Consider the following 12,883-nt stretch of genomic DNA (forward strand, 5'->3'; position numbering starts at 1 on the left):
CCTGCCCCCTCACCTCTTGTTACAGAATTTAGCTAAGCGGGACCTGGGTGCACTGTTGCCCTTGTGCCGGTTGCCCTTGCCCAGCGCACACTGCAAGGGACCGCAATAAGTGTGAAAGTCTCCATAGACTTTCATTGCTTTTGTGCCCCTTGTGGCAAAATAAGGTAACACAAAGCAGGTTTAACCTGCATGTGTAAAAGTGGCCTCAACTAATTGTGTAGGTAAGATCTTAAAGTATAACGAGGTTGTAAAACTAGCCAATCAGAATTATATGTGCGTATGCACCTTTAGAAGTTACCTAATGAACCTGTATAATTACATCCAAGGGCAAATTAGCTTTTTATTCCCAGGTCACAACACATGACATGAACTGTGCATGGAGGAAAGGAGAAATGGGTTCCTTTCAGTACGAGTGTGTAGAATGTAGAATATTATAATACAGGAAGCTATGACACATTATGTTCTTGCATTTAAAAAAGGTTTGGAGGCTTACCTTAATTTGATGGGCAACCACATCTATGATTGCTATGTGTGGGCAGGCACATTATTAGGGGAAGAGATTTGGGGCACGGGCCCTAAATCTTTGCAACCGTGCCCTTATCTTTTGTGGGACAAAACAGTCCTGCTCCATATCTCTGTATGCAAAGGGGTACACGGTAGAGTGATCAACTGCATGCCGAACATGTCTGTAATGACGGTAAGTGTCAGTTTTTGTTTTTTAAAAGAACCACAGAACACCTTTAAGGGGTTTTGGGAGGGGAGAGGGCTCTGTCTAATTATTTTGGATTATTTAAGGAGGTACTTTGCCGAATCATAAATGGAGCGGACTACTGACTTGTTTGGGGATAGGGGACAACTCTGCCTAGTTAAGCTTTGGGCCTTGGGGGGCTCTCCCTAATTATGCTTGACAGTATCCTCTTATCAATCCAAATATCGTATATAATAAACCTCCTGTCACTGCATCCTCCTCTGTCACTGTGTCCGTGCGCTGTGCCTGACGCACATGTGCAGCACACGAGCAGAATTCAGACAGCGGAGGAGAATGGGTGCAGGGGAACATGCATGTACGGGCACGCATGACCACAAGCGCAAGCCCACAGGTCGCAGATGTGCATGCGGCCAAGTACATGTTGGGGGGAGGGGGGTAAGGAGTGGTCGCGGCCGAGGCCTAGCACCCGTTTTTTAAAGGGCGGGCCTTTTTACTAACAGTTGCATAATTAGGCAGAGTCCTGCTTTAAATCCCCAGCATAATGAGGCAGAGTCATCCCTAAATCTGCAAACATTAGGAAGAGCATCTCCCCCCTCCCCCTGAAATCCTCAAACATAAATAGGCACAGTCCCCCCTGAATCCCTATTCATAACCAGACACTGCATCAATATATGTTTAGAGATTTAAGGGGGCACTCTGACCAGGGGGTGAGGGAGGGTAGGATGAACAGACTACTAGTTGTTGTTTTTTTTTGGGGGGGGGGGGGAGGGAGACTTTAAAAATTATTTTAAGGGAGGAAATACTGTGTAATTAGGTCTGGTTCACACCGGAAGTGATTGTGATGCACTTGCTGATCACTGGTAAATAAATGAGCAGTGTCACTACTGTTGTTTTTTTATCCTGATTTTTCCCGTTGTTTAAGGCGGCAGGTTGCTTCTTGGGTCATTTAGTCTATGTGTCCACATGGGAGGTAAAAATTGTGGTACTTTTCCGTTAGCCGGGCGCATCCACCAGAATTACATCTTTCCCTACTATCCATGGGGGGATAGTAATTAACGCCACCTAGTGGATGCACCCGGCTAAAGGAAAAGTACCAAATGGCACATGCTGGGAAGCGCTATAATGCTGGGAATACACAAGATTTTTCAGCAGATTTACTGTCCAATCGATTTCCATTGACTTCTATGAGAAATCGATCAGAAAAACGAATGAGAATAAGATCGGACCTCTCAGAAATTATCTATCGAACCATCTATCTGCCAAAAAATCTCATGGTGTATTCCCAGCATTACACCGCTGCTAGGTTCATGTGCCTGCATACACGCCCTGGCTATACAAATGGATCTGTCTAGCAAACCTAAACCTGGGACAGCTGAAGAAGCAGGACAGAGGGCTTCATTCAAAAACAGGGACAGTTGGGATGTACTGTAAGCACTGCATGATATACTGTAACTTCAAAATAAAGAATAAATAATAGTAATAATAACTGAGAAGCATATTCATTATTTCACATAAGTTTTGTTCCTTTGTTATTATTTCCTGAGCAGTTGATAAGCACAGTGTGGACTGCAGGTGTCTTTTGTCTGCAAGCTGCTGAGCTCCCTGACTGATGCTGTATTCATATTCAGAATATTCCAGCTTGTGAGTACGACTGATCCTTGCTGGTCGCCGTAGCCGCCTTAGAAAGGGGGCCATGTGACCATGATGTCATCAGACGAGGAAGTGGCTGTGTGATCAGGGTGTCTGGGGTGATGGCATCATATAAGAAGGTAATGGGGGGACAGTGATGACGGGATGGGATAGGATGTGATGGCAGCGTTATGTAGCCCGGGGAGGAAGGTCATAGCGCTGAAGCCAGTATGTCTGAGTCTGTCTGATAAGCCTGCGGCCCTCTAATGACTGGGGCACTACAAGTCACAGCATGCCTTTCCAGCCTTATAGCAGGCCTGGCTAGGGATAAGAGGCAGCCATTGATTGTCAAGTCCTATGTGATAATCTTATCCCTTGTCTGATCTCACTACGGTGTGTCCCTCTGACAGCCCCCTCTGTGTGTCTGCAGAATGTACACCTGCCCATAGGACCACTGTACTGTGCAATCCCAGTTCATTTCAATATCATCACCTTCCAACTCTATCTGTGTGTATTGTTAAACAAAATAAATAAATAAATATGTGTATTTACACTAAATGGAATAAGCAGGGGCAGAACTGGATCTTTGCAAAGGGCTAATCTGATTCAGAAGTGAATGATGAAAAATAAATAATTATTAGATCCCAGAGTCTGATTAGCCTTGTAGAAAGCTCTGGTTTAACCTCTGCTCATTTCAGATTTTAGGTTTACAGTGAGAGTGGAGTTGCATTTCCTGTGACAGCATGAAAGCAACGGAAGCGTTGTATACAGTGAAGCATACACTCAATGAAAAGCATACAGTGGGACATTATTGTGCACGCCGTTATACCACAATGCACGCATCACACTGTGAACGTCACATAGGTGGTGCATTGCAGTGTGTTACAAAGCGCTGTTTGGGCTGGTTCACACTTGAGCGCTTTTTAGCAGTTTGCTGATTGCGGCCGACCATAAACTGCTGCTATTGTATCCCTATGGGATTGTTCTCACTGCAACATTTGTGATTTGTACAAATTGCAAACATGCTGCATGCAGTACTTTTGAGAACGATTGCATTGTGATTCACGTTCTGTTGAATGGGTATCAAAACCCCAAATTGGGATTGCAATCGCGATTTGCATTCCGAGTGTGAACTGGCCCATACAGCACTCAGCAATGCACCACTGTGACCATAGCCTTACCTTCACAGAATTGATTTGTTCTACAAATTGGGTATAGTTTTTGTTGTGCATGGTACTGCACCTGTACTGGATCTCGGAGATAAATATTGACGTCTGCTGCTGTTCGCAGGAGCCAGTGCTGCATAGGAGGAAGGGGAAAGCCTCATTAGGATTCAGAGGCTTCCTCCTCCTGAGGTAAGTACCCCCCAGGTCACTCTTTCTTTATTACAGATTTTCTTTAAGTTTTCAAGTCAGACTGAAGAAAAAAAATTAGTTCAAAATTGATACCTCAGTAAAAGGAAGCCTCTGAATAATCCAGAAGCTTCCTGGATCCTACTGCCTAACGTTCCAGCCCTTGGACTCTCTGAACTTATTTAACGAGAGCGGGTCGAATATGTTTATGGGGCTGTACTCTATCCATTTATGAGCACTACTGTACCGCGCAGGCAGTCTGTGCATGCCACCATGCATGAGCAGCTTCGTGCTACTGGGCATGTGCAGACTGTGCTTACACAGACGCAGTGCAGCCACACTTGTACATGGGCGGGAGCAGCATGGCCACGAAGAAAAAGAGGGTCGCGTGCCGCAGCGATGGTCACCAAGTGAGTCTAGGAATCCCATGCTTTCTTTTTATGTTTAACGGGAATCTGCAGTGAATATAATGATTTTGTATGTGTGGTACAGCTAAGAAATAAAACATTAGCAGCAGAGATATGAGTCTAATATTGTTTCCAGTACAGGAAGAGTTAAGAAACTTCAGTTGTTATCTATGCAAAAGAGCTTCTGTGTCATGGGCAGCACTGTCTTTTGAAGCTCTTATCTCAACTGTCTCTCATTGTTTCTTCTTTGTTTATGGTTTTACTGCAAAGAAAAGTTCAAAGGGTCAGTAGCCTGCTCTGTAAAATCATTTTAAAATGCTTGAGTGTATTGTAGAAATTGCAATTATTATAGAATGATTCAATGTTATAAAGAAAGCTATATGCCTGAAAATATAAATGTGACAATATGTTCTTTGCTACTAATGTTCTGTTAATTATCCATACTACACAACCAATTCATTATATCATGAGGTTTCTTTTCCGCTTCAGTGTCACTTTAAAGGGAAGATCCGCGCTGCTAATGAAAAAAAAACATGCGCTCACCTGGGGCTTCTTCCAGCTCCTGGCAGTCGATCGGTGCCCTCGGCGCAGCTCCTCTCCCTCCGGGCGTCAAGTGGTGAAGAAGCCGACCTCGCCAGGTCGGCTTCCAGGTCGGCGTCATGTGCGTTCCACGGCGCGGGTCACGTGGTGTACGTGACGTCATCCGGTCTCTACTGCGCAGGCGCAGTAGTTCTGTGCCTGTGCAGTAGAGACCCAATGACGTCTGTACACCACGTGACACCCCCCCCCCCCCCCACCGTGGAGCGCACAGAAGCCGACCAGGCGAGGTCGGCTTCTTCACCGCTTGATGCCCGGGGGGAGAGGAGCTGCGCCGAGGGCACCGATCGACTGCCAGGAGCTGGAAGAAGCCCCAGGTGAGCGCATGTTTTTTTTTATTATTACCAGCGTGAACCTTCCCTTTAAACATTTCCAATGTACATTTAATACCTTATATACTCGCATATAAGCCAACCCGCATATAGGCCGAGGTACCCACTTTTCCATCAAAAAGCAGGAAGAAGTGATTGACTCGCATACAAGCCCCCCCCACACACACACACACCATCGCCCTTTCCCCACTGTAGCTCCCTCCATAGTATAAGTAGCCAGATGTGCCTTTAGTATCAGGCATCCCCCTTACTCAGTACAAATAGCAAGATGTGCTCCCTGTGTTAGGCAACCCCCCATTATCAGATGTGCCCCCTGTATTAAGCATCCCTCCCATAGCCAGCTGTGCCATCTGTATTAGGCATCCCCCTGTACCTAGCTGTGCCCCCCTTGTATTAGGCATTTCCCCTCCTTAGCTAGATGTGCCCCAGCATGACCCAGGAGATTACCTGAACATGCTGTTACCTGCATGAAGTTGTCGGTCTTCTCCTCTCCCCCGCCCCCCCCCCCCTCCCCGCGGATCATTGCCTGCAGAAATGTCCCCGGCTACTCCTTAGCTAGATGTGCCCCAGCACGTGCCCAGGAGATCAAGTGCTACGGCCAGCATGATGGTGTCCATCTCCCCACCATGCCAGCAGGAATGTCCCCAGCTACTTGTGCAGGATGGCTCTGATCAGTAGTGCCGTTGTGCAGCAGTGACATCAGTGCTGGGGTTCCCTCATTAACCTGCGTGAAACTCTCTCATGAAGGTGTCCTTCTCCCCTCATGCCTACAGAAATGTCGCTGGCTACTAGTGCAGGAATGCTCCGCCAGCGGGTCCAAGCCGTCATAAAAGTCCCCAACTCCTTGCGCTCCGATCTGTAGTGCCGTTGTGCAGTAGTGACGTCAGCGCCGGGATTCCCTCATCAGCCTGTGATGCTCTTGATGTGTCTCAAGACGCCTCTAGATGGCGTCCTAAAGATGAGACACAGCGAGAGCGTAAACTAAGGCTGATGAGGGAACCCCAGTGTAACGTCACTGCTGCACAACGGCACTAATAAGCGCAGCGGTCCTGCACAAGAAGCCTGGGACATTTCTGCAGGCATGTCAGGGAGATTCATTTTACAAAGGCTGATGAGGGAACGCCGTCGCTGATGTCGCTACTTAACAGCAACACTACTGATTACAGCGCAAGTAGCTGGGGACATGTCTGAAGGCTTGGACCCGATGGCGGGGAGACCGACACTTTCATGCTAGAAACAGCAGTTCCCGGTAATCTCCAGGGAGCATATTGCAAGGGGGGCACTCGGTGGAGGGAGGGTGATGCAGCCTCACGCAGCTGACTCACAATCAAGCCGAGGGGGGACTTTTGAACACACTTTTTGTGCTAAAAAATTCGGCTTATATGCGAGTATATATAGTATTTTGTGTCTGCTTGATAGCAGTCTATTAAGTGTACTTGTGGTGAACCTCGGGTACAAAAAGGAATACCAGTACCTAAGAAGAGTGAAGCCTCTGGATCCTATTGAGGCTTCCCACGCAATCCTCCAGTCCCTCATAATGGACCTCCTTAAAGGGAACCTGAAGTGAGAGAGATATGGAGGCTGCCTTATTTATTTCCTTTTAAGGTGCGTACACACCCCATACTGAAGATCGCCTGCCCAGCTGGAGGGTCTGACGGACCCGTCGTTAGCTGCAGTATGGCATGTGTACGCACCTTTAAGGAGAATCTGTACTCTAAAATTTTCACAGCAAAAAGCATACCATTCTATTCATTATGTTCTCCTGGGCCCCTCTGTGCTGTTTCTGCCACTCTTTGCTGCAAACCTGGCTTGTAATTGCTAGTTTTAGGCAGTGTTTACAAACAAACTAGCCAGCTTGTGATAGGCTCACATAAGCAGAGTGTGTGAGTCATACAGAGCCTGCAGTGGGCCTGGAGGGGGTGTGTATACCTTCTACCAATCACAAGCAGCCCTGCACATTCCACACATTCCAGCCTTAGCCCGACTGTGCCGACAGAAGAAAACAGATTAGATCATATAACAGAGATAACACAGCCACTGTGCAATTAGGAAAAGCTGCAATAAGCCAGAGCACATTAGAACAGGCAAAGGAACTTATAGGATATAAGAACTAAGGCTGAAAATTTTGTTACAGAGTCTCTTTAACCTCCTTAGCGGTAACCCCGTATGTGACACGGGGTAAGCCCCCGGAGGGTGCCGCTCAGGCCCTGCTGGGCCGATTTACATAATTTTTTTTTCCAAACACGCAGCTAGCACTTTTCTAGCTGCGTGTTTGGTCTGATCGTCGACGATGCGCCGCTACCTGCTGCGGATACAGGCCCCCCCCCCCCCCCCACATACCCCTTGCGCAGCCTGGCCAATCGCCGCCAGGCTGCGCTATGGGGTGGATCGGGACTCCCTGTGGCGTCACGATGTCCATAACGTTGATGACGTCACTCCGTTCGTCGCCATGGCGACGGCGGAAGCCCTCATGGAAATCCCGTTCAGAACGGGATTTCCTTATGGGCAAGCGGCGCCGGCGGCGATCAGAGCATACGGGGGGATGTCGCAGGGAGGGGGGAGCATGTAGCTAGCGCTAGGCTAGCTACATGCTAAAAAAAAAAAAAAAAAAAAAAGTGAAAAAAAACCCTCGCGCAGCCACGGGAATTAAACCGCGAGGGGGGTTAAGCAATACCAGTTGCCTGACTATTCTGTTGATCATCTGCCTCTAATACTTTCAGCCATAGCCCCTGAACAAGCATGCAGATCAGGTGTTTCTGATATTTTTGTCATTTCTGACAAGATTAGCTGCATGTTGGTTTCTGTTGTTATTCAGACACTTCTGCAGCCAAACAGATCCAGGGCTGTCAGGAAACTGGTATTTTTAAAAAAGGAAATAAATATGGCAGCCTCCGTGTACTTCTCGCTTAAAGGGAACCTTAACTGAACGGGGGGTAAAGAGTTTTACTTACCTGGGGCTATTACCAGCCCCCTGCAGCAGTCCTGTGCCCTCGGCGCCGCTCTGGAATCCTCTGGTCCCCCGCTGTCACTTAGTTTCGTTTTTGACGACTCACCAGTCGCCGGCCGCCATGCGTATTATTGGACGCATTCACCAATGCAATTAGCGCTATTGCGGACCGCAACGCGTACAGAAATACGCGTTGCCGCATTCCGCACGCGTAGATATGCGGCAACGCGTATTTTTGTACGCGTTGCGGTCCGCAATAGCGCTAATTGCATTGGTGAATGCGTCCAATAATACGCATGGCGGCCGGCGACTGGTGAGTCGTCAAAAACGAAACTAAGTGACAGCGGGGGACCAGAGGATTCCAGAGCGGCGCCGAGGGCACAGGACTGCTGCAGGGGGCTGGTAATAGCCCCAGGTAAGTAAAACTCTTTACCTCCCGTTCAGTTAAGGTTCCCTTTAAGGTTCCCTTTAAGATTTCTGACAAGAGCTTGTTGGTAGGAACCTTGGCGCCGTGCTCCTCTTCAGGCGAGTACGGCCAAACCTGCGCAGTAGTCTGACTCCTCAATTTATTGAAACCTCCGACTCCAGGTACCCAAAATTGCTCCGACTGCAACTCCACAGCCCTGGTAAGGTGGAGGCGCTCATAGCTGAGTGGCTCAGTGCTAATGTGCAGGAACTGGCCATGCTCGTCGATGCAGCCCAGATTTTAAGGAGGGTCCCGGGCAATGGCTGAGGACTTGAGGACAGCGTAGGAAGCCTCTGGAGGATCCAGAGGCTTCCTTCTCCTTAGGCAAATTTTCTTACCCCTTTTTCGCCTAGGTTTTCTTTAAATGTGCAAGAGCTAAAATGTATGAACTGTTGACCTTATTTATCTATCCCTTGTATTTGGTTGCTCTCTACAGGAAAATGTTTTATGGCTGGGATTCCTTATCAGTGAGGGTTATGCTATAATCTGGCAAAAGAGAAGCTAAGCTGTCACTTGCATGCCTGAAGATGAACTCTTTCAGGCACAAAAAGGAAAAAAATTAACACAGTCTAGTTACTTGTGCGCTTGGCACTGTACATATGCATGTTTAAACCTTTACCCTTTAAAGTTCCACTCACTGACTTTTTTGTGTGTGTGTATATATATATATATATATAATATATATATATATATATATATATATATATATATATATGTGTGTATATGTATATACAGTGGTGTGAAAAACTATTTGCCCCCTTCCTGATTTCTTATTCTTTTGCATGTTTGTCACACTTAAATGTTTCTGCTCATCAAAAACCGTTAACTATTAGTCAAAGATAACATAATAGAACACAAAATGCAGTCTTAAATGATGGTTTTTATTATTTAGTGAGAAAAAAAACTCAAAACCTACATGGCCCTGTGTGAAAAAGAAATTGCCCCCTGAACCTAATAACTGGTTGGGCCACCCTTAGCAGCAATAACTGATATCAAGCGTTTGCGATAACTTGCAACGAGTCTTTTACAGCGCTCTGGAGGAATTTTGGCCCACTCATTTTTGCAGAATTGTTGTAATTCAGCTTTATTTGGGGGTTTTCTAGCATGAACCACCTTTTTAAAGGGCATGCCACAACATCTCATTAGGATTCAGGTCAGGACTTTGACTAGGCCACTCCAAAGTCTTCATTTTGTTTTTCTTCAGCCATTCAGAGGTGGATTTGCTGGTGTGTTTTGGGTCATTGTCGTGCTGCAGCACCCAAGATCGCTTCAGCTTGAGTTGACGAACAGATGGCCGGACATTCTCCTTCAGGATTTTTTGGTAGACAGTAGAATTCATGGTTCCATCTATCACAGCAAGCCTTCCACGTCCTGAAGCAGCAAAACAACCCCAGACCATCACACTACCACCACCATATTTTACTGTTGGTATGATGTTCTTTTGCTGAAATGCTGTGTTACTTCTACGCCAGATGTAACGGGACACGCACCTTCCAAAAAGTTCAACTGTTGTCTTGTCGGTCCACAAGGTATTTTCCCAAAAGTCTTGGCAATCATTGAGATGTTTTTTAGCAAAATTGAGACGAGCCTTAATGTTCTTTTTGCTTAAAAGTGGTTTGCACCTTGGATATCTGCCATGCAGGCCGTTTTTGCCCAGTCTCTTTCTTATGGTGGAGTCATGAACACTGACCTTAATTGAGGCAAGTGAGGCCTACAGTTCTTTAGATGTTGTCCTGGGGTCTTTTGTGGCTTCTCGGATGAGTTTTCTCTGCGCTCTTGGGGTAATTTTGGTTGGCCGGCCACTCCAGGGAAGGTTTATCACTGTTCCATGTTTTTGCCATTTGTGGATAATGGCTCTCACTGTGGTTCGCTGGAGTCCCAAAGCTTTAGAAATGGCTTTATAACCTTTACCAGACTGATAGATCTCAATTACAGTACTTTTGTTCTCATTTGTTCCTAAATTTCTTTGGATCTTGGCATGATGTCTAGCTTTGGAGGTGCTTTTGGTCTACTTCTCCGTGTCAGATAGCTCCTATTTAAGTGATTTCTTGATTGAAACAGGTGTGGCAGTAATCAGGCCTGGGGGTGACTACAGAAATTTAACTCAGATGTGATAAACCGTTATTTTTTAACAAGGAAGGGGGGGGGGGGGGGGGGGCAATCACTTTTTCACACAGGGCCATGTAGATTTGGAGTTTTTTTTTTCTCACTAAATAATAAAAACCATCATTTTAAAACTGCATTTTGTGTTCAATTATGTTATCTTTGACTAATAGTTAATGGTTTTTGATGAGCAGAAACATTTAGGTGTGACAAACGTGCAAAAGAATAAGAAATAAGGAAGGGGGCAAATAGTTTTTCACACCACTTTATGTATGTGTGTATGTATGTATGTATATAGAGATAGAGAGATAGAGATAGCTATAAAGAGATATAGATATAGTTGGGGATTCTTCCTTGGTGTGTTCTGTTTAGACTTTCTCTAAAGCAATCCTGGCCCTGTTATAGAATTGCCTTGGTCATTTTGTTGATGAGCTGGTGTGATCTAGGAAAAATAGCTGTTATTGCACATTCTTGACTTTATTATAGAACACAATGGCCTCAATTCGCTAAGCTTATCTCCTGTCTTTAATAACTCTTCTAGAGTTGTTACCATGGTGATAAGGCATGTAGTATTCAGGAAACATTTTACCTCAGGCAAGCCTAAAGTTAACTCTTCTGTCTTTAAATTAACTCTCCAATCCTTAAAATAACTCCAGAGTTAAAGACAGGCTGTTAATTAACTGCGTGTGAAAATAACTACAGAGGAGGTAAATTAACTACAGGAGAGGTAACTTAAAGGAAAGGTTCAGGGAGGGTGGGTAAAAAATAAAAATCAAATTCCACTTACCTGGGGCTTCCTCCAGCCTGTGGCAGGCAGGAGGTGCCTTCGCCGCCGCTCCGCAGGCTCCCGGTGGTCTCCGGTGGCCGACCCGACCTGGCCAGGCTTGCTGCCAGGTCGGGCTCTTCTGCGCACCAAGGCCCGGAACTTCTGCGTCCCATGCGTCCTCCGGGCTCTACTGCGCAGGCGCAGTAGTTCTGCGCCTGCGCAGTAGAGCCCGGAGGACGTCCGATGACGTCAGAGCGCCGGCGTGGGACGCAGAAGTTCCGGGCCTTGGAGCGCAGAAGAGCCCGACCTGGCAGCCGGCCTGGCCAGGTCGGGTCGGCCACCGGAGACCACTGGGAGCCTGCGGAGCGGCGGCGAGGGCACCTCCTGCCTGCCACGGGCTGGAGGAAGCCCCAGGTAAGTGGAATTTGATTTTTATTTTTTACCCACCCTCCCTGAACCTTCCCTTTAAGGAATGAAGAGGTAAGATAACTCTCTCACATGTGGTGGTAAGTTTTCTCTTGCCTTATTATCTCTAGCATGATCTTAGTGAATTGAGGCCAATGCTTTAAAGTGGATCCGAGATATACTTTTACTCATTGCATAATTGTGTTCCTTTCATATAGTTTATAGGGCATTCCTCAAGCCAAATACTTTTTTGTTTTGTTTTAATACTCTAATTCCCTAGAAACTAAACAAGCCTCGCGCACAGCTCCTTTTTGTGCCTTGGCACTGTAGCAAGGGCTTATGGGAGCTCAGTCTGGGCAGGAGGAGGAGGTTACTAGCCATTGATTTCAGAGGCAGAAGGGAGGCGAGGTGACTGATTTTACACACAGGCAAGCTGATAGCATCTCCAACCCTCATCCTGTGACAATGTGACAAACATGACTGCCCTCATTGTATAACAGGAATAAATCATCATAAACTTTTGAAGCTGTTTGCAGCTAGATATGCTGTGTAAACTATCTAAACTTTAGATAAGATATATAGACAAATTACTTGTTATAGTTAGTTTTTCATCTCAGATCCGCTTTAAGTTAAGTTTTAAAATAAGAACCTAAGGCTGCTTATGTGCAAGTTCAGATTAATGTTGCCATACACTGTCTGCATACACTTGATCTGGCAATCAATATATTTGCATGAGAATGTTGATCATCATTTGGTAGATCAAATTTACTAATTTGTGTCACTCCATTTCTTTAAAGTACAGCTGAAGTGAGAAGCATATGGTAGCTGCCATATTTATTTCTTAGGAGTTATCGACCTAACCCCCCCCCCCCCCCCCACTGAACTTACCCACAGCTTCCTCCAGCCCCTTGCAGCCATAATGTCCGACGCAGCATTTCCTCTTGCAGCCGCTGACCCGGTGACCCCACCAGTGCAGAGGTCGTCCTCTACTGCGCCTGTGTGAGCGTCACTGTCAATCAAGTCCACGTTGTCCGCAGTGTACTGCACAGGTGCAGAACTACTGTACCTGTGCAGTACACTATGGACAACATGGACTTGATTGACAGCGGCGCTCACGCAAGCGCAGTAGAGGACGACCTCTGCACTGGCAGGGTCACCAGGTCGGCGGCT

The 12,883-nt window shown here is 46.5% G+C and overlaps 1 protein-coding gene across 2 annotated transcripts in view; it reads left to right on the forward strand.

Annotated features, from left to right (window-relative positions):
* The first annotated feature begins 2,399 nt into the window (after positions 1–2,399).
* BTRC (beta-transducin repeat containing E3 ubiquitin protein ligase) overlaps positions 2,400–12,883 on the forward strand; it is a 312,139-nt gene continuing 301,655 nt past the window's right edge. Inside the window, exon 1 of one of the 2 annotated variants that reach the window (XM_068255591.1) lies at positions 2,400–2,478. In XM_068255591.1, coding sequence (XP_068111692.1) covers positions 2,461–2,478 — 18 coding nt within the window. In that variant the 5' untranslated portion in view covers positions 2,400–2,460. The remainder of the gene's footprint in view (positions 2,479–12,883) is intronic. The other variant, XM_068255593.1, reaches the window with a different exon arrangement.

Source organism: Hyperolius riggenbachi, chromosome 10, assembly GCF_040937935.1.
Source record: "Hyperolius riggenbachi isolate aHypRig1 chromosome 10, aHypRig1.pri, whole genome shotgun sequence".
NCBI classification, from domain to species: Eukaryota; Metazoa; Chordata; class Amphibia; order Anura; family Hyperoliidae; genus Hyperolius; species Hyperolius riggenbachi.